The 24007-nt window shown below is 54.3% G+C and overlaps 1 protein-coding gene across 1 annotated transcript in view; it reads right to left on the bottom strand.

The window, feature by feature from the left end:
- HS3ST3B1 (heparan sulfate-glucosamine 3-sulfotransferase 3B1) overlaps window positions 1–22119 on the bottom strand; it is a 33498-nt gene extending 11379 nt beyond the window's left edge. Inside the window, exon 1 of the mRNA XM_064522465.1 lies at window positions 21463–22119. Within this exon, the coding sequence (XP_064378535.1) occupies window positions 21463–21935 (473 nt within the window). The 5' untranslated portion in view covers window positions 21936–22119. The remainder of the gene's footprint in view (window positions 1–21462) is intronic.
- Between the last annotated feature and the right edge of the window lie 1888 nt (window positions 22120–24007).

The raw sequence follows: 24007 nt of genomic DNA, 5'->3' as shown, positions 1-24007 counted from the left end.
GCTTTATAGCGCTTAAATTATGCACTGCTATCTCCATTATCACTAGTGAGCAGAACTCCTTCATCTTTGTTACGAGAAGCCAAAAGCCAAAACAAGCTGGATTACTACAAAGGCCTTTAAAATCCAAGGCAAATTTTGCAAAAGACTTTAAAATCACCGAAAGGAGTCCCAGTCCCTCCCACCACCCACCTGCAGAAGGGGGTCTCTGTTAGAAATACCGCACATTTAGCCAGCCACTCAAAAGCTGGATGTTTTAATAGTGGCTCTTCCTTCCAGCTTGATAATAAAACGATCAAATCCCAGAAATACTATTTTAAAGAAAGACTCTGACAAGCCCAGGGAAAGAACGTTAAAGTAATAAAGCGTTTTAATTACATCCCGAAGTCTGCCATCAGCATCAAGGTCAACGGGCTTTGAAATTACCACTTGGCTCTGCTTCTGCTTTCTCATGGCAGCAGATCCGGGCGGGGGCAGGAGAAAGACGAAGGAGGAGGAAGAAACAGAGAGAGAGGAGGCAATACCACATTCCTGTTTTGAGATGGGAACACTCACAGGTTTATTATTCCACACCTCAGATTTTTCTTACCATGATCTCGCCTCGCTTGGGCTGCCCTCAACTCTTGACGTCGCACCAAGGACCTGTACGGTAGCACCACGGCCTCTGTTCGTTTTATTAGGCAACATGTGTGCCTTTGTCTCAAGTGGGAACCCGTTGTTTGGGCTGGCAAATTATACAACGATAAAACGGAACGGCTGTGAACCAGCCTCGGCCTTTTTGAAACGGGTGTAACTCTATCCAGCGCCGTCAAACACTTGCCATGACATTTACACAAAACAGATGATGGGAATTAATGAACTTCAGGGGTGAGGAAGGGGGAGATAGAAAGGAGGAGGGAAAAGGGGAAAAATAACTGGGCTTGCAAGCTACTTTCTTCTCACCTGCCTCTCTCCCTGCCCCCAGATCTCTGCCAGCTCCCCTTGACCTGTTGGGGAGTTTGGGGATTAGCGGGGGGATAGAGGAAGAGGAGGGTAATAGCGTGTGAAGGCTCCCCATCACAAAGCTGCTCCGGGGCTTTGATGCAGCTGGAGAGCCAGCACCCAAGCCTCCACGGGAAGCACTGCCCCACGCCGCGCCGGTACCCCACGGGAACGGGGCTCACCCCTCGGCCGGGGACGGGCAGCAGGGTCTGATCTAAATTCCTTTGAAGTGGATGAAAAAATCTCATCAAAGGCTGGGGAGTGAGGGGAGACATGGGGCCCTGGCAGATGGTCCTTTTGCCTCGCGCGGCCTCCCTGCTAAGACCCAATCCACGCACGCAAATCCAGCTCGCACCAAACCGCTCGGGCAAATCAATGCAGAACGGTGCCCTGGGTTGGGTACGACGCAACACTGTAGTCATTAGCTGTTTGGAAAGACTTTATCAACTCCCCAAAATTGCTGCATTCGGCAAGATCAGACCTAAACACTGCCCCAGCAAGCCAGCGTAGGAGGTCTGATCCTCCCCACTTTGCAGGCGAAGGGAATGGAGGCAGCTTGCCCAGGCGCAATAATGGAGCTGAGAAGACCCAGCCAGCATCTCAGGCTCATGTCCAGCCACCCAAGCACACCACCCGGGCTGTGCGTGGTCACAAGACTTGCAGCGTTAGTAGCTGTCTGAGCTCCTGACCTGGACCATGCCAGATGTGACCACAGGCTGCAGGACCTGGGCCATGCACAAACGAGGGCTGTTGCCTCCAAGGCGCCAACCTCTCCTTCGCCCAGCAAAACACTGCCCTGCGACTGGCCCAGTGGCACCACAGCTCCAAACTCCAGCACTCATGGGCTGAAAGCAGCCAAGCAAGAACCCCACTGTAGAGAGGTCCCAGCCCTTGCCATTGGAGCAATGAAGGAAGGCAGGGAGCAGGAGATTCATTTTCCCCCCAAAATGGAGCAGTCCTCATCGCACACTTCTCAAGTCATGCAGCTAGGTTGAAAGTCCTGCTCCCTGCCTTCCTTCATTGCTCCAATGACAAGGGTTGGGACTGCCCCCAGTAAGAGGCAAAAGGCAGGACTTCCAAGGAAACAGGTTGACCAAAGGCTGGTATCTAAGCAGGCCTCAGCTACGCATCCACCTCCTCCTTTCTGGGGGAGACAATCTGGCCAGAGCTTCCTGCCGTGAAGGGGACATCAGTGTTGGAGGGATGAGATGGGAGGGAAGGAGGTGGCAGTGGTAAAAATGGGCTTCCAAAAAACACAAAGAAACAGCAAAGAAGTGACACAGCTGGAAACGCTGCCTGTCTCCAAGGCTGGCAAGAGGCGAGAAGGCGAAAAGCTTATGGCCATTGAATGAGGTGCCACCAGCAGCTTTCTCCTGGCAGTTCGCTCCATCCTAGGAACGCAGATCAGTTTTATGTGTAGAACCAGTCTCCGCTGCAAAGGTTTCCTCCAGACACCCGCTCCTGCCCCCGCGTGCCGAGGCACCGAGCCACATTGCTTTGGGGCTGACCCAAATGCTAGCCAAAAAACACTTCCCTCCCAAATACCTCTCCCACCTCACGGCTTTAAGTGGCATAATTAGAAGTGCAGACTCGTAACCAAGATAATGACATGTTATCCCTCGTAGGGCTGCAGCCTAGTAAAACTAAGTGCCATATATGGTGCATTGTGTAACTACGGCCTATAGGGCAGGGAATAACTTATAGCAGCAGAAACACTTGAAACACTTGAAAGCAGAAACACAACTTCACAAAGTCTCCCTTGTGGCCGACGGGCAACACACGCAGCCGTTGCTCCTGAGACATGATAGCAGCAAAGTCACAAAGTTGTTCTTTGAGGTCTGGAAGCACCTGGATAGGGCAGTTCACCTTCTCACTGGAGATCTGGAAGCTTTTGTTGGGAATCTCCGGGAGGAAGGTCTGAAAGCAATGGGAACCAGCCTGAAAAGCTTGGGACAAACATACCCTACTTGCAGATGCTCCTAAGAACGCAACCCTTCCCTTCTGCCTGGTGGCCAGCTAACCAGCTAGTTCAAGTTTGACAAGAACAAGCTCTGGTGGCAGACAGTTCAGGGCTGTTTTGCAGACTTCTCCCAGCAGGAAATATATGTAACCTTAAAAAAATAAACAGGAAAAGCCTTTTGTTCGCTGGGGTCACCATTCACAACTGCCCTCTACATCAGGTCGTTCCACCAAGGCAGAGGCCAGAGCTGCTCCCAGGTCAGGCTGAGCCTTCCTCTAGCCCAGATCCATGTCTAATCTTGGCCATAACAGGACCAGGGCAGAGCAAGAACCAGGCAAGCAGTACTTCCCCTTCCCCCTCCACTCTCCCAGCCTTCAACTAAATTCAGCTCAGGAACTTCCCTGGGCCTGATGCAATTTGTCCATCTGGTAACCCTTAACAGACCTACCAACCCTTTGTCCAGGTTCCTCTTGAACCCACATAAACTTTCTGCATGCACACCCTGCCCTCATTCCTCTCCTTGTGTGTTGTGCACCACCTCCCAGCTCCATGCAACAGCCCCGTTCTTGCACCAAAAGACACCAGTCAGCCTGTCCCTGCCTACTGTCTGCAGCCCGGCTCACATTTTGCAGACTACTGCATCTGCCCCCAAGACTGCTCTTTGCTAGGCTGAGGACTCCTCACACAGAAGCTACTGCAGCCCTATGGAGCAAACCCAAAACGATGCCACTGTCATCAGGTGGCACTTGCGCACCAACCGAACACGTGCTGCAGAGATGTGGGGCTTTCCTCTGGCTCAAGAGGGGGAAATGCCCATTTATTTCCTCCCCTCTTCTCCCAACAACAGCCTGAGAAGTTAAAACTGCTCAGCAAGTGTTCCCTCCGCCTTCGCCGGAGCCAGGCGAGAGGTTCATCAACTCCGCCAGTTCATTATATAGGCACTCCTCTTTATGTAAACACCGAAGACTCTTTCTGTCCCCCGTCCTACTTAAAAGCGCTGAACTTCCACTAAATAATGATCTTCACTCGGGTGGAGGGAGGCGAGAAGGGGGGCAGCGCTTTACATATCAAAGGGCTGCTTTGGAGGGATTTACAATAATTTCAGATGAAGTGGTAAATATTCTATTCACTTCGGTTCGTCACCAGTAGTAATTATAATCCTATTAGCAAGGTCCCAACAAAGTGATTGCATTATCATCCAGTGAACATCTATGTGGATTTTTTTGGGGGGGTGTGGGGGCATGAGCAAGTAAAGAAGTAAAAGCGACAAAAGACGCACTGGCCAGCACCTCCCTTCCCCCAGAAGGATTTGGTCTCTATTGTCCTACTGCTTCAATAGTGCTTCGCTCTGAAAGTAGGAGCTTTTGAGGGCAGTAAGGGGGTGGGGCCGAAATGAGCATCTTATTCCTCGCGGTCGGGCCCCTGTTTCCTTTCATGCCCCGCGAGATCCCCCTCGCCGGGGACCCTTGCGGGCAACAAAGAGCGCGAGTTCCTCTTCCCGGCGGGCCCGAGGGGCGGCCAGCAGCGACACTTCGATTAAAAGCTAATTGCTGTTTCTGGATGAGTTCTTTAGAACATCATTCAGCCTTACCGGACTTCTATCGCCCACTGGTCAAGTCATGTGAGATTACTCTAATCTGTCTCCATTTCCTAAATAAATAAATAAATAAATAAAGACAGTTTTTGTTTAAAAGAGGAGTGGGGAGGGGGTAGGTCTGTGAAACTCCTGATTGGGGCGGGGGGGGGGGGGGGAACATGGGAAACAGCAGGAAACATGACTGAGCTAACTTGCAAACTAGGACCGAAGACTTTCTTCCAGCAGATCCCGGGCACAACTGTCTCAGCCGAGCTGTGTCTTACTCCTGCCTCATGTCACCCCTTACCACAGCCTGTTGAAGCGTTTAACAATTTATCCCTGCGCCCGTGCCCCAGTTGCACCAGTATAATCTCCTTCCCTCTCTTGCAGCACCTCAAGGACACCAAAATCAGCCCTCGCCACCTCCACCAAAAGGCTTTTCACCCCAGAGCACAGCTAGCTCAGCTCTGCTCAGTTCTATGGATAGAAGTCCGCAGGTGACACCGGACTTAGGAGTTACACCGGTGCAGGTCAGGGACAAGATCACTGTCATGGTGTCCAAGAGTTTATTGCAAAGCAGTAGGAACATTTTTCTCTGTAAATTAAATGGAAAACAGCCTGAAAATGGGAGGGGCGAGGGAATTTTAGGCATCTGCAGAGATTGAGAGCTCACAGCTCACTCAGAGGGAAAGATAAATTCTCAGGATTGCCTCTGCCTGGCTTCTGGCTCTTATAGTATCATAACCAGAAGGACCGGCCATTTCTCCTCCCTCACAGATTTATAGCCTTGAGTAAACGTTATGTTTCTAAGCTTCTGCTAAGCAAAGATTTGGCAGATCTACTTATGCATTCATAGAAGCAAGGAGCTCTGCTCTTGTAATCTAGTGCAAAGACAGCATCCCTTTGGCACCAGGGATGTTACTTCTTGAATGTAACATTACTTCTGTAGCACAGACTTATCCCCATCCAAAAAAGGCAGAGGAAGAGAGTTAAGGTCTTGAGTTACCAGCTAAACTGCAGTAACTGGAAAAAAGGCAAAAACCAAAGTGTGGCTATTGCAGGCTTTTGCTAGGTCAGCTTAAGCAAAGAAAACCCAGCTTGGAAGAGGTTTAAAAACAGATCAGCAAATCAGAGCTGGTGGGAAATCCAAATCCCAGCACTGGTACGTGAAGGCAGTGGAAGTGGCCACTGCAGAGGAGGACTAAGGGCCAGCACTGCTGTCACTTGGGTTCGGGCATCCCTAGACCCTCTGATCTCGGGGGGGTGGCTTCAGCTCTGGGCTATTTTACGTGGCAGCACCACGGGAGCACCCTAACTCAAAGAGGAAAGCCGTCGTCTCGGGCTGGCACCCTCACAGCACTCTGCGAAGGCAGCGATGTGCTGCCCGGGACCCCTTGCGCAGCAGTAAAGGACTTTATACTTCACTTGGGGTCCTCATAGCCCCATCGCAGTATGAGGCCATGCAGCAGAGGGCTGCATAAAGTCAGCCGTGTCCAAGCAGTACCGACACCTCGGAGGCGCAGGAGCAATACACACACTGCAGACTTCTCCCAGAGACTCTTCCCTCTTGCCCATTCCCTTCTCCCTCATGATGGACTGAACTGGACAAGGTTTGCACAAAGCTGAACCCCCCTCTTCCAAAAGACGCAGCCTTCTCATGTAATCACAGCTCCTCCATACTCTTCCTCAGAGCCTGCAGTGGAAGTAACAGCTGTCAGGAGATGGCCTGAGTTATCACAAAAGATCTCGGGTTATGAAGGATGCTGGTAGGAAGGGCTACGTCTCTTCACGGGACAACCTCTCACACACACCAGCAAGGAGCTCAGCAGAAGGCAGGGCTGCCGCCAAGGCGCAGCTTAATGCCAGGAGGGGAGCGTTGGGCAGCATCCTGCCACGGACTCTCGTGGCATTCATCCTTCAGCAGTGCACACACAAACCAAGCAGAGAGCAGAGCCCTTAGCCCCAAACTGCTGCCACATCCACTGACTTGCTCCCTTAATTTGGAGATGCTGGAAAGCCACCAGCACTGCCACTCATCTGTCTTTTGGAGATCTCTCCTCCTCATAGTCCTTAGGAAGGTATTGCCTTGCTGCAAAGGCATCAGTCTCCTAGAGGGTTTAGATGGTTAACTGTCCAGGAAGGACCCCACGGACATGGAGAATTGGGGTACGGGGGGAAGTTGTAGCAAGTGTTCGGGTGTGCAGACAGCAGCTCTGCGAGCATCATCACAGACTGGCTACAGCCTCCTGACTTCTAGCTGGTGGCCCTGAAGCACCAGGTACTTCAAGAAGCAGCACACAGCTTGAACATGTGAACCAAGTAACATGGCCACTAATCCAAGCCCCTTGCCTCTCCCATGAGAGCAAAGCTCGTGGAGCTCTGCCTGTTGCTCCCTGCAGAGCAGGACCCACCCCCTCCGCGGTCACATCATAGGGCTCTTCTGGAGGGACACTTCAGGGGGCTGGACCCTCCAGCTTACCCACCGCACACTGCACGGGGAGTCCCTGCTGCCTCCTGTCCGGAGAACCGAGCAGACCCAGCAAGTCTGGCATCTCACACCGCCCGCTAGGACATTAGGAGATACTTCTAATCCAGGAAACCTGTGGGAGTTAATCCCATCAGCCTCATCCCTAAAGTCCCTGCTGTTCAAGGCCTTTTACAGGACCCCTGGAGGGTCCCTGGAGATAGTTCAGCATTTTTATGGGGTATGCTGGTGGTCCAGTGCCCAGGGAGAAGACTGCATCTCATTTTGGACCCAACGGGCATGTCTTGTGCATCTGATGCAGAGCAGAGACATCACTTTACGCATCCACCAGCTGCCCATACGGTAACAAAGCACCAGAGCAGCATTTGTGTAGTCAATGCTGCCTTAGCCAGAAGTTTCCCAGAAAATGGGTTTGTTTCAAGTGAAGCAGCCCCTGCCTGGGTCCATTCCAGGGTGGCAGCCTGCAGGGATTACACAGATGTGGAGTTTTTACACCACACACTTGTAAGTCAGTGTTCCAGTTAAGTAGAGGTGCACCAGTGACTACTGCGTTGCCCCTCTCTAACCAGCAGCAGTGCCACCGAGGCACGCAAAGCGAGCTGCTCTCTCGCCCACCACGGCGGTACCTGCCACGTAAGAGCGGGGACACAGGGGACATGCTTGCACTGATGGGCCGGCTGACTCCGTCCGGGGGTTAATTCTCCCAGCAGGAGAGAGCAAGCTGCTCCCATGACGCCCTCAGCTTCACGGCACAGGGATGTGGCCAGCGCTTCTGCACACCTTCCCTCTCGCCTGGGACACCGGAGCAGCCACGACACTACATTTCACCTGCACTATTTTGCTAGAAGGGGAGGGGAAAAAAGAAAAAACATCCCACACACCAAAGAATCAACCCTTACCTAAAAGCTGCCCAAGTCAACAGCCGCCAAACAAAACAGAGCCAGCAAGATGCGGGCAGGACCCTGGTTCCTCTGTTGCCCCGTCCATAAATCACTGCCCCGCTGAGAGGTCTTTTGTGTTTTCCCCCGAGCACATAAATTAATGCTCTAATCGGTGTGCCTGTACGGACAGGTAACAAGTCACCCAGATAACGCGGCCTTTTGTTAGGCACCGGCACGAGCGGCCCAACGTTTGCACAGGGAGGGCCTTCCTCGCCACCTTGACACGCATTCCTCCTCGTCGGGCCCAACCTTCCCACCCTGGGGCTTTACGGCCGCGATTAGACAAGCGCTCCCCGATAAGCCCTGGGCAGAAAGGCACCCCACCTCGAGCGCTTCGGTTGGCGACCAGCCCCGGCATTTCAAGCATCAGAGGCTGCATTCAGCCGAGGCCAGGCCAGCCTTCACTCGGCCAGGCCTTCCTCCCTTCCCTGTCCTCTTCCTCTCACATTCCCAGTGAAAGCAATCCCCTCCTTTCCCCCACTGGAGGAGCAGATCCACTGCCAGGGAGGGGGTATTAAACCATCGCGCAAGGTTAGGAGCCCCGCAAGGGTCTGGTGCCAGGGCAGCCACCCGAGAGCCCTGCTCCTGCTCCTCTTCCTTACTGCAAGATAGTGAAGGAGGGAGGGGAACTCATCTCCTTCCTTGCTGGATACACCAGGGAGCGAGGTTTTCATCTGCAGAAAAACTCCTTTTTTTATGCCTCAGCACTTTCCCCCCGGCACAGAGAGCCCTGGGAGCACCTTCGACTCAGCTGCCGAGCGGGAGCTGCTCTGCCGACACAGGCAGAACCGGCTCAGCCTCTCCGCAGCAAGGCAGCTCCCGGCGGTGAGGCCAGGGCAGGCTTGAAACAAGGCTGAGACAGATACAGCTACAGATATTTGTAAGAGCTGGAGGTCTAATAACTGTTTTAAAAAGCCAACTATGATCTCCAGGAACCTATCATCTGCCCCTAAAGGGATATCACTGGCCAAAGGTAGGCAAGCACCCACCATCTCCTGAACAGCAGAGTCTGAACAGCGAAGTTCTCTGAATGACAGTTTGTTAAGTGGCTAGCTTCCCGTTTTCAGCATCACCCCCCAAAAGACTAACAACTTTTTTCTGTCCTTTTTGCTCAGAGCTATATATGCATGCATGTTCCTAGCACAGGCCTAAAGCTACCGGCAGGTGTCTGCCAAATCCCAACTGTACTGCTCCAACTGGCTCTTCAGCAGCATCCAAAGCAGACGTCTAACTTTTTCGCACCAGGCTTCCTCTAGTTTTAAAGATAACAAGATGCTCTCTCTAACTGACAGAGCACAATTTACTCGAGTGGTGGCCAGGACTTGCAGTGATGAACAAGCTGCCAGAAGAAGACCTGCTGTATGGGAAAGGACCGACCTGGTGAGAGCAACCTGCCCTTGCATGGCCCAGCTCTTGTGCTCTCCTGCTTCCTGCAGTATGGCAAGAATTAACATCAGTAAAGTGCTTTGAGAATCTTACATGAAAGACTCAGATCTGCCACGAAACCAAGAGCTTCTCCTCAATGCAGGACCCAGGCAGAGACTTTAGGGAGGGCTTGGCCCCCGTCACTTGCTAGCTGGCTTTTCATTACCCTGACCAGCCAACAGGGTGGTTCAAGAGTTTAAAATTGGTTCAGACTTTATTCCAGGCTGATCTGTCTAATTCATTTACCCAGGTCCCCTGTCTCCTTCCTAGCATAAGCAGATGTTCCTCACTAAAGAAGGCTGGAGCCTCCTCCGGGTGCAAGGAAGGGGCCGTGCCGAGCAGGACACAAACCTGCAGTAATCTGGAAACTGGCCTGGCCAGCATGTGCCACAAGAGGACGGACTATATTTACCACCCCCTGGAACAAAAGGTCTAGGAAATTAATACACCGTTGATCCTCTCAGTACTGATCCCTAAATGCATTTTAACACAAATGGGATTGCTGTCTCGACCCATTCATTAATGGATTTGCAATTTACAGTCATAAAGGAGTGGCCAGTGCATTGGAAATTGAGGGAGCTCCATTGTAAACAGATCAGGTTAATGAGTGAGAAAACATTTGCCCAGATTAGGATTTTTTTCCTCCAACAACTCCTATCAGACCAGTACAGCTCTCCTCAGTCTCTCCCCATCCTTCTCACCCCCCCATACCACATGTCAAAAATAGAAAATAAAATTAAGTTCCAGAAGAAAGGAATCGCGTACCAGAACTGCTGCCCATTGATGCAAGAAAGCTATGGGTTAACTCTGCTACTATATCCTGATGTTGATACCTGGCTCCACGAGGTAAGAATAGAGCAGGAGGAAAAAAAAACAGCCTTGGGAAGGAGTGAAATTCCCAGCAAGGGAGGGAGACAGGCACCAATTAGGGAAACATGAAGGAGCAGGTCTGTTTGCAGACTCCCCTTCTCCCCCAGTCATTACGTGGGATCATGACTTGGTCATAAACAGTCAACTAAATGCAGTCAAGAGCTCTTTAAAGAGCAGACTCAGCTAGTGAAGATGGGCTGCTGTAGGTACAACAGATGCAAAGCACTGCTTCTAATTAAAAAAGTATTCACGTAATTAGAGACTTTACATCGCCATACCGATGATTTGATCTAGCCCAGCACACTCGCTCAGGCTGTATTTAGGAGGGCTCTTCAGGCTCACCTTTCATTTCTGACTATGTGGGTCATCTTTCTTTTAACCTTGCCCACTTCTCCACCAGGATCCTGGTGGCTGGGACAAGCGGGTCCGTGGCCACGGTGACAATCAGAAAGAACCTTGTGGAGCTGAATCAAGCAGGCCAAACCCTGACAGGTGCCTTCAGCATCCGACCTGGTGCGAGGTTTCTGTCGGGAGCAGGCCCATCCCACTAGCCAGGTCCTGGCCATGCTGCGAAACAGGCGCACAAATCAACCCAGTCTCCCTTTGCCGAGAGCTGATATTCCTTCCAAAGCCTACTATGGGGAACAAATTATCCCGTCGTCCCTCAAGCTCCTCTACATAAAGAGCACAGTGGGCTGTGTGCTGAGGCCTTGGAGCACAACCCAAGTGAAATGACTTTTCCCTGAACACTGAGGAGCCTGAATGAGAGCTATTGTTATTCAGATGAAACCAAGTGTCAGATTAACAAATCAATGGGCATAAGAGATATAAAATGGGTTACCATTGAAGCCTTTCAAATACACAAACATATGGATGAACCAAATGTGAATTGTAATTGACTCACCCGCACCTTTGATCTCTACACCCTTGGGTTCCCAAAGAGACAGCGCGTCCCCCTCGGCCGTGCTGAACTGATTGGGGCCTCCATTGTGAGCCCTCACAAAGCCTATTCTCTCTGCTTCCATCTCCTGGATGTAGATATATCCTGGCACTCAGCAACTGAGACAAGCCAGCTCCGTCTTGGGGAGAGCGACGGTGCAGAAGAACTCGACTCGAGTGACCCCGCGCAACTTCCCACTCGGGAGCCCCACGATCCCAGGGCACTCTCCCCACCGGCCTGCGCCATCCTCAGCCTCTCCAGCGTGGCCTTCTGCACACGCACTCCCCTTGGAGAAGCACACTGAGGTGCAGTAAAGTCACTGGGTAGCAAGTCTGTGCAGCGAGAACGTGTGCTCCCCCACTGCTCCCTGGAGCCGGTGGTGGGGTTGGCTAGGTTTTCCAAGGGTTTCACAGTACATAACCAAGGATCAGACTTTTCCATAGTGTGTGCGGACACCGCAGGCACTTCAGTGCACCGCAAAGCCTAGACTGATACAGACGTGCTGGAAGTTGCTTTGCTCTTTCTTCCGCAGCAGCCTCAACATCTGACAGCTCATATCACCTCCACTTGCTCAGAAGAGACAGGTGATTCTTCTCCTGTGTTGTTACTGTAGGTACATTAGAGGTAACTTGAAGTTTAAACCAAACCTGAACCACAAATTCTTACTTTAGGGGTTTGCAAAGAGTGAGCTTTAGCCAGTTTTGGGTAGATCTGAGAGCGTTAAAATGAAGCATTGTTTTTGATACTGCACAAACCTGACAACTCTGCAAAGAGTCACATGGCAAGCATTTGTTTGGCTTTTTGTGCCTCACTACAAACTCAAAGCTTGCTGTAGATCTTCCAGGAAACCCAGCCCCATTCCTTCTTCTGGCCCCAAACACACAGATGGGTTTTGTGTTTTTTATCCCACACCAAAATTTTCCCACCACCTAGGTAGCAAACAAAAATTAAAAAGCTCAGTTCTTGCTATACTTGCTTTACAAACTCTTGTTATTGAAGGCGAATCCCTGGTAGCTATTCCCAGTATTAGGCACTGGATCCCAGGGGAAGCGATTCCCAGCCGGGAACTCTGCACGTGCCCCTTCCTCCACCGCGGCGGGAGGAAGATGGGGTCTGATGGGGGAGCCATGATAACCCTTCCTGGGACAGCCGAGCCATGATAACCCTTCCTGGGACGGCCGAGCCATGATAACCCTTCCTGGGACGGCCGAGCGTGCAACAACTGCAGCGCTGACCCGCAGGGGACCGGAGGAAGGAACGGAGCCCAGGGAGAGAGAGAAAACACACAGGCTCTTAATCTGCTTTAGAACCGCCTGAGCTTGCTGTTTATATATAGCTCAATTAATTATTACACTACATTTAGCAGTGTGACCTTGAAATAGTCTCTGGGGGGAGCCAATAGCCCCGGCACAGGACCGGCAGCCTGCCAAGGAGCCGGTGTGCGCGGCAGCACCGGGATGCCCCGTGGGCACCCACGGCCACCGAGCGCACGCGGGCGGCGGAGGAAGCACCACCACCCTGCAACCGCGGGGCTCGAGAGCCGCCAGCTCGCAGCAAAACCCAGCCCGAAATGCCAACCTGCTCTTCCACCTCGGCAAGCCCGATACCTCCTCCCGAGGCTTCGCCCGCTGCTCAACACCCCTATTAACTATTCCCTCGGCTTTTCGAAATGCTGCGCAGACAGAGCCCAACGCTCATTAGCTGCCAGACCAGCCATGGAGGGAAATTAAGGAAAAAAAGAGAAGCCACAAGCTTCGTGTGAAGCTGCAACGAGTTCACTGCAGAGCGCTGGGGCAGGTGGAAGGACACGGGCCTTGCTCATCGCCCCGGCCCCAGTCCTCAAAAAGGAGTCGGCGTGGGTCTGCTCGGCCGCGAGGCGGGCACGGCGGCGGGACGAGGCTGGGGCGCTGCCCGGCCGAAACGCGGGCGCTGACGCCCCAAACGCCTTCCCTCAGCCCCTCTGCCGTGCCGAGCCGCAGCCCCGCTGGCACAAAGCCACCGGGTGCCTTTGGTGGCCGCTGCCCATCCCCGCACACACGTCACCGCCGGCACGCAAACGCCGCTCACCTCCAAGGGTTGCACCCTTCCGTTTCACTCCAGGTCCGACACATCTTTAAAAGTAAATAAAAAAAATAAGCCAAAGGCATGCCAAAGCTGCAGGCCTTGCCAGTTTTTAAACAAATATTTAACAGCTAAATGAAGCAGCAAAGCGTTTTATTAATAAAACTCCGGGGTTTCGTCCTCCCCCTAGTGACCGGAAAATCGCTACACCAAGTCACCAACGTCTTTCCAGGCTCAGGCCACTAGCTGCAACCACACAGACCTTAGTGCAAGATTACAATAAACCCAAAAATATTAAAGCAATTTAATGTCAGCATAACGTCAGTCCTCTCGGTTCTTCTGCGTTCAATCGCTTTCACCAGCTCAGCAGTTTCCAAAAGACTTCCTAAGCCGTCACACACTGCACTTCTGCACTCTGTAGACTTTTATATTTTAAGACAAGTTTATAGTCAATACTTGAGACAGGCTGCTAGCTGCAAGCTAAGGGGTTTAACATAAAGCTGTTTTTCTAGCTGCTTTATCAAACTTCATCACCACGATGGGTTTTGCCAAGGAGGATGTGGACGCCTGTGGGGAAACGCTTCCCAAAGCCGGTCGCACAGATATGCGCAGAGGGCCTGATCCTGCGGCCCTCACTCAGGCCGGGCTTACGACCGCATTAAACAGAGCCAGAAATTCAGGCACAGATACGGTTACTGAAAAACAGCAGCTCACTGCCCAGGCCACCGGCGCGCTGTTGAAGACATGTCTCCTCGGTGGAGCCAGCTTCACGCATGAGAAGTGCATTTTGTGAGAGAATCGGTGTTTTCACTCCAGCTGTGCTTGGTCTCGCTGGTCGCAGGACCGCGGCTGCAGCAGTGCAGGATTCGCTCCCACATTCACGTTCAGCAAGGGATGTATAAAATATATACATCCAGCTATAATATTATGAGTGTGCATATAAAAAAAATACACACGCACAATCCTCGCTTGCTTCTGGCCTGACTGCTAAGCTGCCAGGAGTCACACCGGAGGGAACAGCCCGTGCCAACTCAAAGGAGAGGTTACAACTGATCATTTTTCTAATAAACTAGGCGCTCGGGTGGATTTTCAGAAGTGCGCTGCAGTACAAGCTGAGCAGAGCAGCCAGATGACAGCTCTGCTCTTACTGATTTTACCAGCGCAAGGCTTGCAAGAAGGCACCGGGCTGTCCTTAGCAGCGAGGACTGTTCCTCTGAGCAAGAGGTAGCAGCTCTGACCTCCTCTAAAGCTGCTGTACAAAGTTACATGCAGACCAAGGTTAGCACTGGATGGCTGCAAAATACAATCTGGGTCAGATCCTCAGCTGCCATAAAGCGATATAACTCCCTTGAAGCCGGCGCTAACTCACGCAGGCCCTCGGTAGAGATCTCTTCTCTGTCCCTGTTCTGCAGGGAGAGGAGAAAAAGTAGATTTTGAGCACCACTGAGGAGGTTCAAGCAGACGTAAAGGATTTAGCAGAACGACAGCGAGACATGACGTTGCTTTTCTTCAAAAAAAATTCTCCCCTCCTCTGCTACCACGTCACAGGGCACTGCCACGCTCGGGGATTTCAACAGAAGAAACAAAAAAATCCATGAATTTGCCATTTCCTTGAAATAAGTGTGAGGTCTTCTGCCTGTAGCACATCTAAATGTATTTTCCTCTTATATTCCTATCAGTATCATCAAGATCCTCAGCACCTAAGCCTGAGCCTCTCTGAGTGACTCCAGTGGGACTCCTCGGATAGCAGCACACGTGCTTGCAGGACCTGGAGGCCACATTTTGCAAGGCCATGGCTAACGAAGACAGCTCATTCCTCACCCCAAACATCCCGTTCCCCCCCCGCATGTGACGGTGCCACGTGCAGAATCAGCACCACCAAGTTCGTTTTCTTCTTCTGCCTTCAGAACTACTACCAAGAGCAAAACCACCACCGAGAGTGCCTGAAGCCCCACACGGCTTCAAAAGAGATGATCTGCTTCCCTTAACATCTATGAACAAACCAAGATTGACTGTGTATCACTAAATCTGAGCAGCCTCTGCAGTCCCCAAACATGCCCTTACAGCTCCAGGACAGCCCTCCGCAGAGGGCTCGCCCCGCTCATTACCCTGCTAACAACCTTCCTTGCCTCCACTTGCCCGGACCTCAGTTCACCACCTTTGAGATTCATCTCTAGGCATCTCACAGTGACCTCCAGACCAACTGGAGAGCAGGAGATGGCAGGGGACAGGACACCATTAATAGCATGATCATAGGAACTCCCTAATGGCGATGCTAGATCGCCGATAAATCACTGCCCCGAATTAACCTCATGTTCGTTTTGAGCCTGCTGATAATCAGTAGGTTTCATCATCAGATGCTTCACTAGGAAAGTCAAGAGGAGGTCCACTTACTCCACTGCCTTTTGGTTGTGATTGGTAAGGTCTGATGAGCTCAGCCACGTTAAAAAGCCCATGGTGTTTCGAGCAAGCTAATTAAGAAAAACACACCAGGAGCTGCTGCAAGACCTGAAATTGCAACGGCGCGGGCAAGTGCTGATACAGAGTCATTAGCAGCAAGTCAGGACCGAGCACGGCACTTAGTCATTCCCCCAGCGCACCGAGAGGCCTCTCCTGCCGTCACTCCTCACGCGCCACGTGGTGACAACGGGTAGCAGCCGATAGCCCCCCGACCCCCTAATTATACCACTGAAACACAGCGCCCGGCTATTTGTTGTGCTTTGAGCCCATATGTTAACTGTCCTGCACGGCCCCGGCCTATTAATTATCTCCTTAACCTACTGATCACCGGTATTCACACCACCGCGAGAGGTCAACGCGCGCCCCGAGAGATCCTTAGCCTCCTTGCTACGTGGGATGGATTAACAGCACCGAATTCGGGCTCGAGCAAGGTCTGACGGCAAAATGAATTCAGTAACAGGCCAGATCAGAGCCACGGCTCAGAAATACGTCGGTTTAGGTAGAACTTCAATAGCGACTGCAGCTGGGGCTCGCTGGATCCGCTCGAAAACCAAGCGTTTCCCGCGAGAGCCTCGAGGTATCCAGAGCACGGCGTGCTACGGAGCGCTGCCCTCGCCCACTTTCAAAGAAGAAGAAAAAAATAAGGGAAAAAAATCCCCAAACCCGGAGTCGAGCCCGCGGGTTTTTCTTCCCACCGGTTTCATGCCCAGCAGGAGCGGCGCGTTCCGCCGCGCAGCGTCGCGCTGATCCGACCAGCGAGGCAGAGCCGCCATCCAAACACGTCCCCCCCGGCGCACGGTCAACGGGGAGAGCTCAGCAGCTCGACAGGTGAGGCCGTGAAACCCGACCGCGGCAGACGGCGTCGCCCCCGCCCCCCGCGTCGTGCTGGGAAGGGCTCGTCACGTGCGCCGTATCGGGCAGCGCGCTGGAAACGGAGCGGCGCGCCGAAACCCCAGCAGCCCGCATAATCTTGGCCATCTGTTTGAACCACTCAACGCCCCTCCGATCGGAGGGCACGATCCCACGCCAACACAAGGGCCTCGCTGACGGAGCGCAGCCGCCCGACCCTCCTTTTTCGGGGGGCCGTTTTCTTCGGAGCTTTGCACGGCGACGCTGGCCGGACCCGCGGAGGGGGCACGGCCGGCCCCGCTCCCGCGGGCGCAAGCAAGCCCGTGTCCAAGGGGGACACCCAAAGTCCCCGCTTGCTCAAGGACAGCACCATGCAAGGTCGATAGTTGATTTTTTTTTTTTTTAAATCAAGCAAAAAAAAAAATGGCTATGGGAAAGCTGCCATCCTGGAGAACAGCCCCGTGCTTTGGGATATGCTCGTCCCAGTCAAACACAACCCCCGGGAATCTGCTGAAGGCAGCGGACCGCGCTCAGACACGGCCCTCTGCGCGCAAAGTCCACTTGGGAGAAGCAAGCCTGTTCCCAAGCCCCCCAGGCCAGCGAACCTCGCCGATCCCGAAGGAGATGACTCGCTCGGTTTTGCAAGCCCCCGGCTGTGGAGGGGCCGTAACCTGCCACCGAGCTGGGATTCGTAGAAAACGGCCGAGCGCGCGGGCCAAATCCTGTCCGGCGGGCGGTTTGCAGCTTGCTTTCTCAGCAGCAGCAGCTGAATCCTTCCCCTGCCGCCAGCCCAGGCGGCTGCGAGCGCCGCGCAGCACCGCTCACACCCCTGCGCGCTCCTTGGGGCAAAAAGGAGGTTCCCGGGGGAAAAGAAAAACAACAACAAAAAAAAACCAAACACAAAAACCTGAGGCAGCAGCCGAGGAAGTTTCTCCGGGTTCGGGAATTACCGTGAAGCAGCGCTTTGCACAGGAAGGTCCCGAGCCGCAGCGAGGGCAACGGCAGAGCCTAGGGAACGTAAATGTGAGCGGATTTATTGCACGCCGCCGGACTGCCGGGCCTGATCCTGCTGAGCCGGCCAGCCCACGGAGCCCAGCGAGGAGGAGGAAGGCGGGCGGCTTGGCACTAGCAGGAAAGATGAAGCCCCAGCTCTTTAGGCATCCCCCCCCCCAAAAAAAAAAAAAAGGAAAAGGGGAAAAAAGCTCTCCCCCCGGGTTTCTGCAGACCAAGGAGCCGGGGACTGCTCTGCTCGGGAGATCACGGCCGGTGTCTCCATGGCACGAGGTTTCCTAGCAGAGGGCTACAGCCTGGCAATGCAAATCAGGGATGTTCAGCGGGATGGGGAAGGCGCAGGCCGTGGCAGGAGGGCCTGGGCGCGACAGCCCACCGTGCTTGAAATGGGAAAAAAGAAAGAAAAAAGAAAAACAAAACCCTAACTGCAATTACTTCATCTTTTTTTTTTTCTTACCTCACATTCATTGCAAGACAAAAGGCTTCCAAGTCCCTAGTTTCATTTAAAAATGGGTCATTACTGCAAGAAATAAGAAACAATATCCAAAGCAACCATTTCTCCAGGCTCGCAAGAAGTCATTCCCCCCCCCCCAACCTATTTCATACCCAAAAAAATGAGTCGCTAATGGTCAGCGAGGACGGCTGTGGGTCTGCGCAGACAGAGGCACGCGCGGGCGCCCTGCTACGCTGCGATTCTGCCTGCCGCCCGCTGCAAGGAGGCAACTTATTTATTATCCAAAAATCCCACGTGCTACTTATAATTAGTTTGCAGTAGTGGCTGGATCTCATTTCTCGTCTGTCGTGGTGAATGTTTTCACTCGAAGCAGCTAACATGCTGTACTCATTACCGGGGAGGGGGAAAAAACCCCACAGCGTGCTCACTGGAGTTATTTCCATCAGATCTCTAACTGTCTCGCTATCAAAAATCCGTTTGATTTTTCCTCTTTTCCCACCGCTATTTAGGAAAAGGGGGTCAGCACCGCTTGATACTGCTTTGCTGGCCACGCAGAAGAAAAACACCTTTCATTTCACTCAAACTCTGCCACTGGGCAGAAAATGAAGCAAGAAGGGAAAAAAAAGTTCACACTCCCTCCTCCAAAAGTTTTTTTTTTTTTTAAATCATACGTGAAAACTTCAGACACAGATCAGCCATTATATAATTATGATTAATTACAAATACTTCAGAATAGATGCTTTCATCAAGCTAAATAAGCAAACTTCTGGTGCCATCTGCCTCTCAGGAACCTGCAGAAACATGACATTGGAGTATGGTGTTGCGTGGCAGGGACAACTTAAAAACCCAGCCAGACAAAACCTCTTTAACAGATACAGCCAGATTTGGTCCGAATGCAGCCGCAGAAAATACCCCTTAAATGCGGCAAGGGTCAAAACTCGCGTCGTCCCCTTTTAAAAGGCAGGCGACTGGATTTAAAGAGTAACGACTGGGCGCTGAGGGCACAAGTTAACGGCCCCGATTCCAAAGTTCAGCTGGTCAATTTGTGCAAAAGCGTCTGAAAAAACAAAGACAAGGACTGCCCAGCTAAATGCACCGCTACTGGCCTGGCAGATATTTTACAGCATTTTTAATCTGATTTTATTGGGCCATTAACAAGAAAATACAAACGCTTATCCTTATTGACATTAAGATAATAAATAAAAGCCTCATTGGGGCTTGTGGAAATAAGCACAGACCTGAGAAGTGCTGCGGAGCCAAGATTCATTGAAGTCAGTGGGAGTTTCGAGCCGTATAGTATCTGATTTCTAACACCGAAATTTATAGGAACAAACTCCTGCATCTAATTCAAACTCAAGTTAAAAATGCTGCAAAATTACCCAGTAACTTGGCTGCTGATTTCAGCAAGTACTTCCCCCCCTAATATATTCTGTATTTTTTATTCTTCCTCCCTCTTAACTCTCTCCCCCCCCCAAATCGATTCGGGTCCCAAGCCCACCCCGACCGTCAGGGCAACTTGTACCCCAGCGATTTCAAGACTTTTAGCATCACTTCAATCTGATGCTTGGGAGTTTCACCAGTGAAGATGAGTCATGTTTAAGTTAGAAAAAATCCACTTGCCTAGATACTCTTTAATATGTAACCCCGTGTAACAAGGATAGGGCCCGTGCTTCTTAAAATTAAGCAGTTCCTAAGGTGAAACTATTTAAGAACTTATGTGCAACTTGGGTGCCAGTTTCTCCAAATTTAAAAATAATATGTTTCCTTTAAATATTGACTTTTTTCCCACTGCGTCTGGGATAACAGATTAATGTAATCATAAGCATTATTCTCCCCTTCTCCCCTTCCACCCCTTACTTGTAAAAGATTAATCAACCATTTTATGGTCTAATTTAGGTACCTAATTAAAAACAGAGTTCAACACATACAACACCATTTTGCTAATAAATCTTGACAGCTCTTCTGCTTTGTAATATGCAAGTTCTCCTTTCCAAACGCTAGATTCCTATTTTTTAAAACAAACTGCATTTACCGAGATTTCGTCCCGGCTGCCCTGGGACGACACGCCGTACACCTCACCGAAATCCCACAACTGCCTAAAACGAAAGTGCTTTCAGAGAGATTTCCTTCTAGCCAGGGCTTATCCTGCCTTCACTTCACTAGCTGCGGAGGGATAGCAGCAGGAAAAAAAAGAAAAAAGCCATAAACTTAATAGCGCTTGGAGGGTGGGAGTTTCTCGGACTGCAAAGCCGCTAAAATGCAGAACTTCGCGGCTACCACCGCCAAGTCTCAACTTTTTAGACTCCGCTTACATTCCTGCAAACATGCAGCACAAAGACATATTAAAAAAGATGGGTGACGAAGGAACTCGAGCGACCCAAGCACGAGGAGAAACCCCAAATCGGTGTCTGCAGGGCAGAGCGAAGACCACCGCGCTTCTCCTCCCCACCGCGGTCCCCTCCAAAGCCGGCGCTCGCCAGCGAGGTCGCGCACGTCGGGCTGCTCCTCGCCGACTTCCCTGGCCCCTTGCAGGAGGGCAGCGCATAAGCTGGGGGGGGGGGGGGTTAAACTTCTGATCAGCTCTCCCCGTATTACCCATCAGCTCGGGCATTTCTCCCACCAACCTGAAAATCCCCCCCCCCCCCCCCCCCGAAAATAGCTGGATCGGTCGGAGAAAGCGCACGATCTCACCCCCAACGCTACGCGGAAAGTTACGCGTCTGAGCAACCAGCATCCGCAGGAGCGAGCGCAGCGCTGGGAGAGCCGGCAGGGACGCCCCACGCCGCTGCGAACCGCAGAAGCGACCGAGCTTTCCCTCTAAGGCAGACCTGCCGCAGGCCAGCCAGGGCTGCCCCCTCCCCAGTGCCGCTCCTGGACTGGGAGCGCTGGTCGGAAGCAAAAATGGGGCTTTGCTACGAGCGCTGTACTGTACGGAGCTGCTTCGGGATCCAAATGATATTTAAAGCACGCCAGCCATCCCATACCAGCACCCCGGGCCGTGAAAGTTAAGGGAAAATCTATGTTAAAAACCTACAAAAGCTCGGGGAGCGCAGCGAAATAAGAGTGTTCGGAAAATTAATATTTAACCGTCAATTTAAAGATTATATACAGTTTATCTAATATAAAGTCCACACACAGCTAGCTGCCGCTTACGCTAACGGGGACAGCGAATCCGCGCTTTGCGGTGGGGGTTTTACCCTATTTTATTTTATTTCGGTTCTTCTCTAGCAGGTCGCTTAGATCGCAGCCTCGGGCGCGCCGTCGCATCCCCCCCCCCTCCCCCCAGCGACCGCAGCACCCGACCCCGGGCCGGGGGGAGCCCGACGGCCCCGTCCCGCCGCCGGCTGCGGGGGCCCCGCGCCCCCTCCCCGGCAGCTCGGCTGCCCCGCCGGGGCGACGCCGTCGGGCGAGCGGCCGGCGGCGGGGCGCGGCGCGGGGGCGGGCAGCGGTACCTGTACCAGGCGAGGCCCCGCTCGTAGTTGCGGTCGAAGAAGTGGGGCTCGGCGCCCACGGCGCGCACGTCGGGGTGCACCCGCAGGAACTCCAGCAGCGCCCGCGTGCCCCCCTTCTTCACGCCGATGATGATGGCCTGCGGCAGCCGCTTGGTGCCCGAGCCGTTGAAGAAGCTGGAGATGGGGCCGGCGGCGTCGGGCGCCGCCCGCTGCTGCTCCACGCTGCTCTCCTCGGGCGGCTGCGGCGGGGCGCGCGGCGGCAGCGCGGGGGAGCCGCGGGGCGGCGCGGGGGAGCCGCGGGGCGCCAGGCCGGGCAGGGCGGCGCAGGAGCCGGCGCACGAGTAGAACATGTAGAGCCAGAGGAAGAGCATGATGAAGAGCAGCAGGAGCCTCCGCCTCAGCGGCAGCAGCGGCGGCGGCGGCGGCGGGAGCGCGCCGGGCACATCGAGGCAGCGGTTCAGGCGCTGCCCCATGTGCCCGCGGGCGCGCCGCGCTGCATGGCTGGAGCCGCCCGCCCGGCCCGGCACGGCACGGCGCGGGGACGCTGCATGGGGCGCCGGCGGCAGGCGGAGGGGGCCTCAGCGCGGCCCCATGGCGAGCGGCCGCGCGGCGCTCCCGGCACGCCCGCCCGCCCCCTCGGCGCCGCGGCCGCCGCCCGCCCCAGCGCCGCTCTCGCCGCCGCCGCCGCGGGCAGCGCAGGCAAAGGCAGGGGCGGGCAGCGGGGCCGGCGCGCGCCCCCCGCAGCCTATCGCGGCCGCGCGCCGCCGCATAATGAGCCCCACGCGCTGCCGGCGCCGCAGCCAACCAGCGGCGCGGCCGCGCCGGGGGGCGGGGAGCCGGCCGCGGCGGCGGCGCTCATTGGCCAGCGAGCCGGCGCGGCGCCCGCTCGCCCCGCCCCCTCCCCCCCCCCCCCCCCCCCCCCCCCGCGCGCACCTCGTCGGCCCCGTCGCAGCGGCTGCGGGGGCCGCGGGCGCCCGGCCCGCCACCGTCGGGGCCGCCGGCTGCCTCCCCCCGGCCCGGCCCGGCCCGGCCCGGCGCGGCCTTCCGGGCGGCGGCAGCGCCCCGGCGGCGGCGTTCCTGTCGCGCCTGTCGCGACTCCGCCGCTCCCTCCCCCGCCCGCGCCGCGCCGGAGCGCGTCCCCGCGGGCCGCTTCCAGCCCCGCGGCCGCGCCGCTCCCGGCGCCCCGGCGCAGCTCAGCCGGGCCGGCGCCGAGGGAGCCGTTTTGGGGCCAACGGCGGCCACCGCCTCCCGCGGCAGCAGCTCCCGCGCCGCGGCACGAAGCGGGGCCGCTGTGGGGGCAGGTTCCCCCCGCCGCCCCCTTCGCAGGAGCCGGGGCTGCCGCGGACCGTGGCCCCGTCGCGGGCGGCTCCGGCCGGGGCAGCCGCGTCGGGCCCCTCCCGGCGGCTCCGCGCCCGGGGCACGGTGGCGGCGGCGCCCGGCTCGGCTCAGCCCCCCAGCGCCGCCCGCCGTCGGAGCGGCCGTGCGGGCCCGGCGCGACGCCCAGGCGGCCGGGGGAAGCGAGGCGGCCCCGGGCCTCCCGGCTGTGCGCGGTGTCGGGCGCGGGGGGACCCTCCGGGCTGGGAACAGCGGCCACCCCGCGGCGCCGGAGCTCGGCAAGGGGACGACGCCGACGGGGCGTCCGGGGGGCTGCCGCGCCAGCTCGCCGCCCCGTCTGCTCTGCGGCCTGGGCTCCCCGCCGTCCCAGGGGCCCCCAGAGACCCGAGAGGGTCCCGACACGGGGTAAGCCGAAGCCGCAGAAAGAGTCCCTGCTGAACACATCAGAAATAAAACGTTACCACGTTTTTTTAACGTGGATCATAAATAGGTATTTCACATTATATTAAACCATACAAATTTTAACCGCTGCTGTTACAAGTCCCACAGGGGCAGGTATTTTTCAGCTGCATGTAGCAAGAAAGAGCACAACAACATCCATTTGCTGTAATAGCCGTGTGTTGGGCGATACAGCAAACACGGGCTATTGTTGCCGCTGAAAATATTCATAGATTCATAGACTTTAAGGCTGGGAGGGATCACTATGATAATCTAATCTGACCTTTTTATAACACTAAACTGTTGAAGTGCAATCACTTCTGCGTCAAGACCTTAACTTCTGTTGGATATACAACATCTGTTCTGTAAATATAGCTACAATCCTGATGTGTGAAGCCTTCCAGCTCTGTAAAACCCATCACATCCCTCACTGATGTATTTCAGTTACCCTAGCACCTTATTTCTAGCCAAATTCACGCTTTATTTCTAGCCAAATTCAGACAGTTTCAACTTTCAGGCGTTGAATCTTGTGAGGTTTTTTCCCCACATATTGGAGAGTCAGGTGCTATCCGGAACATCTTCCCTGAGCTACCACGCTTCCCCGCTTTTCTCAGCACTCTCCTCCAAAAAGTGCAGAGGAACTTCGGTAACGGCGGCTTGTCAGGCAGGATAAAGCACGAATTTTGAGATGAATAGAGACCGTCCCCACTTCTCTGTGCCACCCTTTCACCCTAGTGTGTAAAGAGTGCCCTCAACTTAGAGAGTATTCTGG

Source organism: Dromaius novaehollandiae, chromosome 18 (assembly GCF_036370855.1).
Source record: "Dromaius novaehollandiae isolate bDroNov1 chromosome 18, bDroNov1.hap1, whole genome shotgun sequence".
NCBI lineage: Eukaryota > Metazoa > Chordata > Aves > Casuariiformes > Dromaiidae > Dromaius > Dromaius novaehollandiae.
Note: the sequence above shows the minus strand (reverse complement) of the source record. Positions and strands in the feature narration are given on the sequence as shown.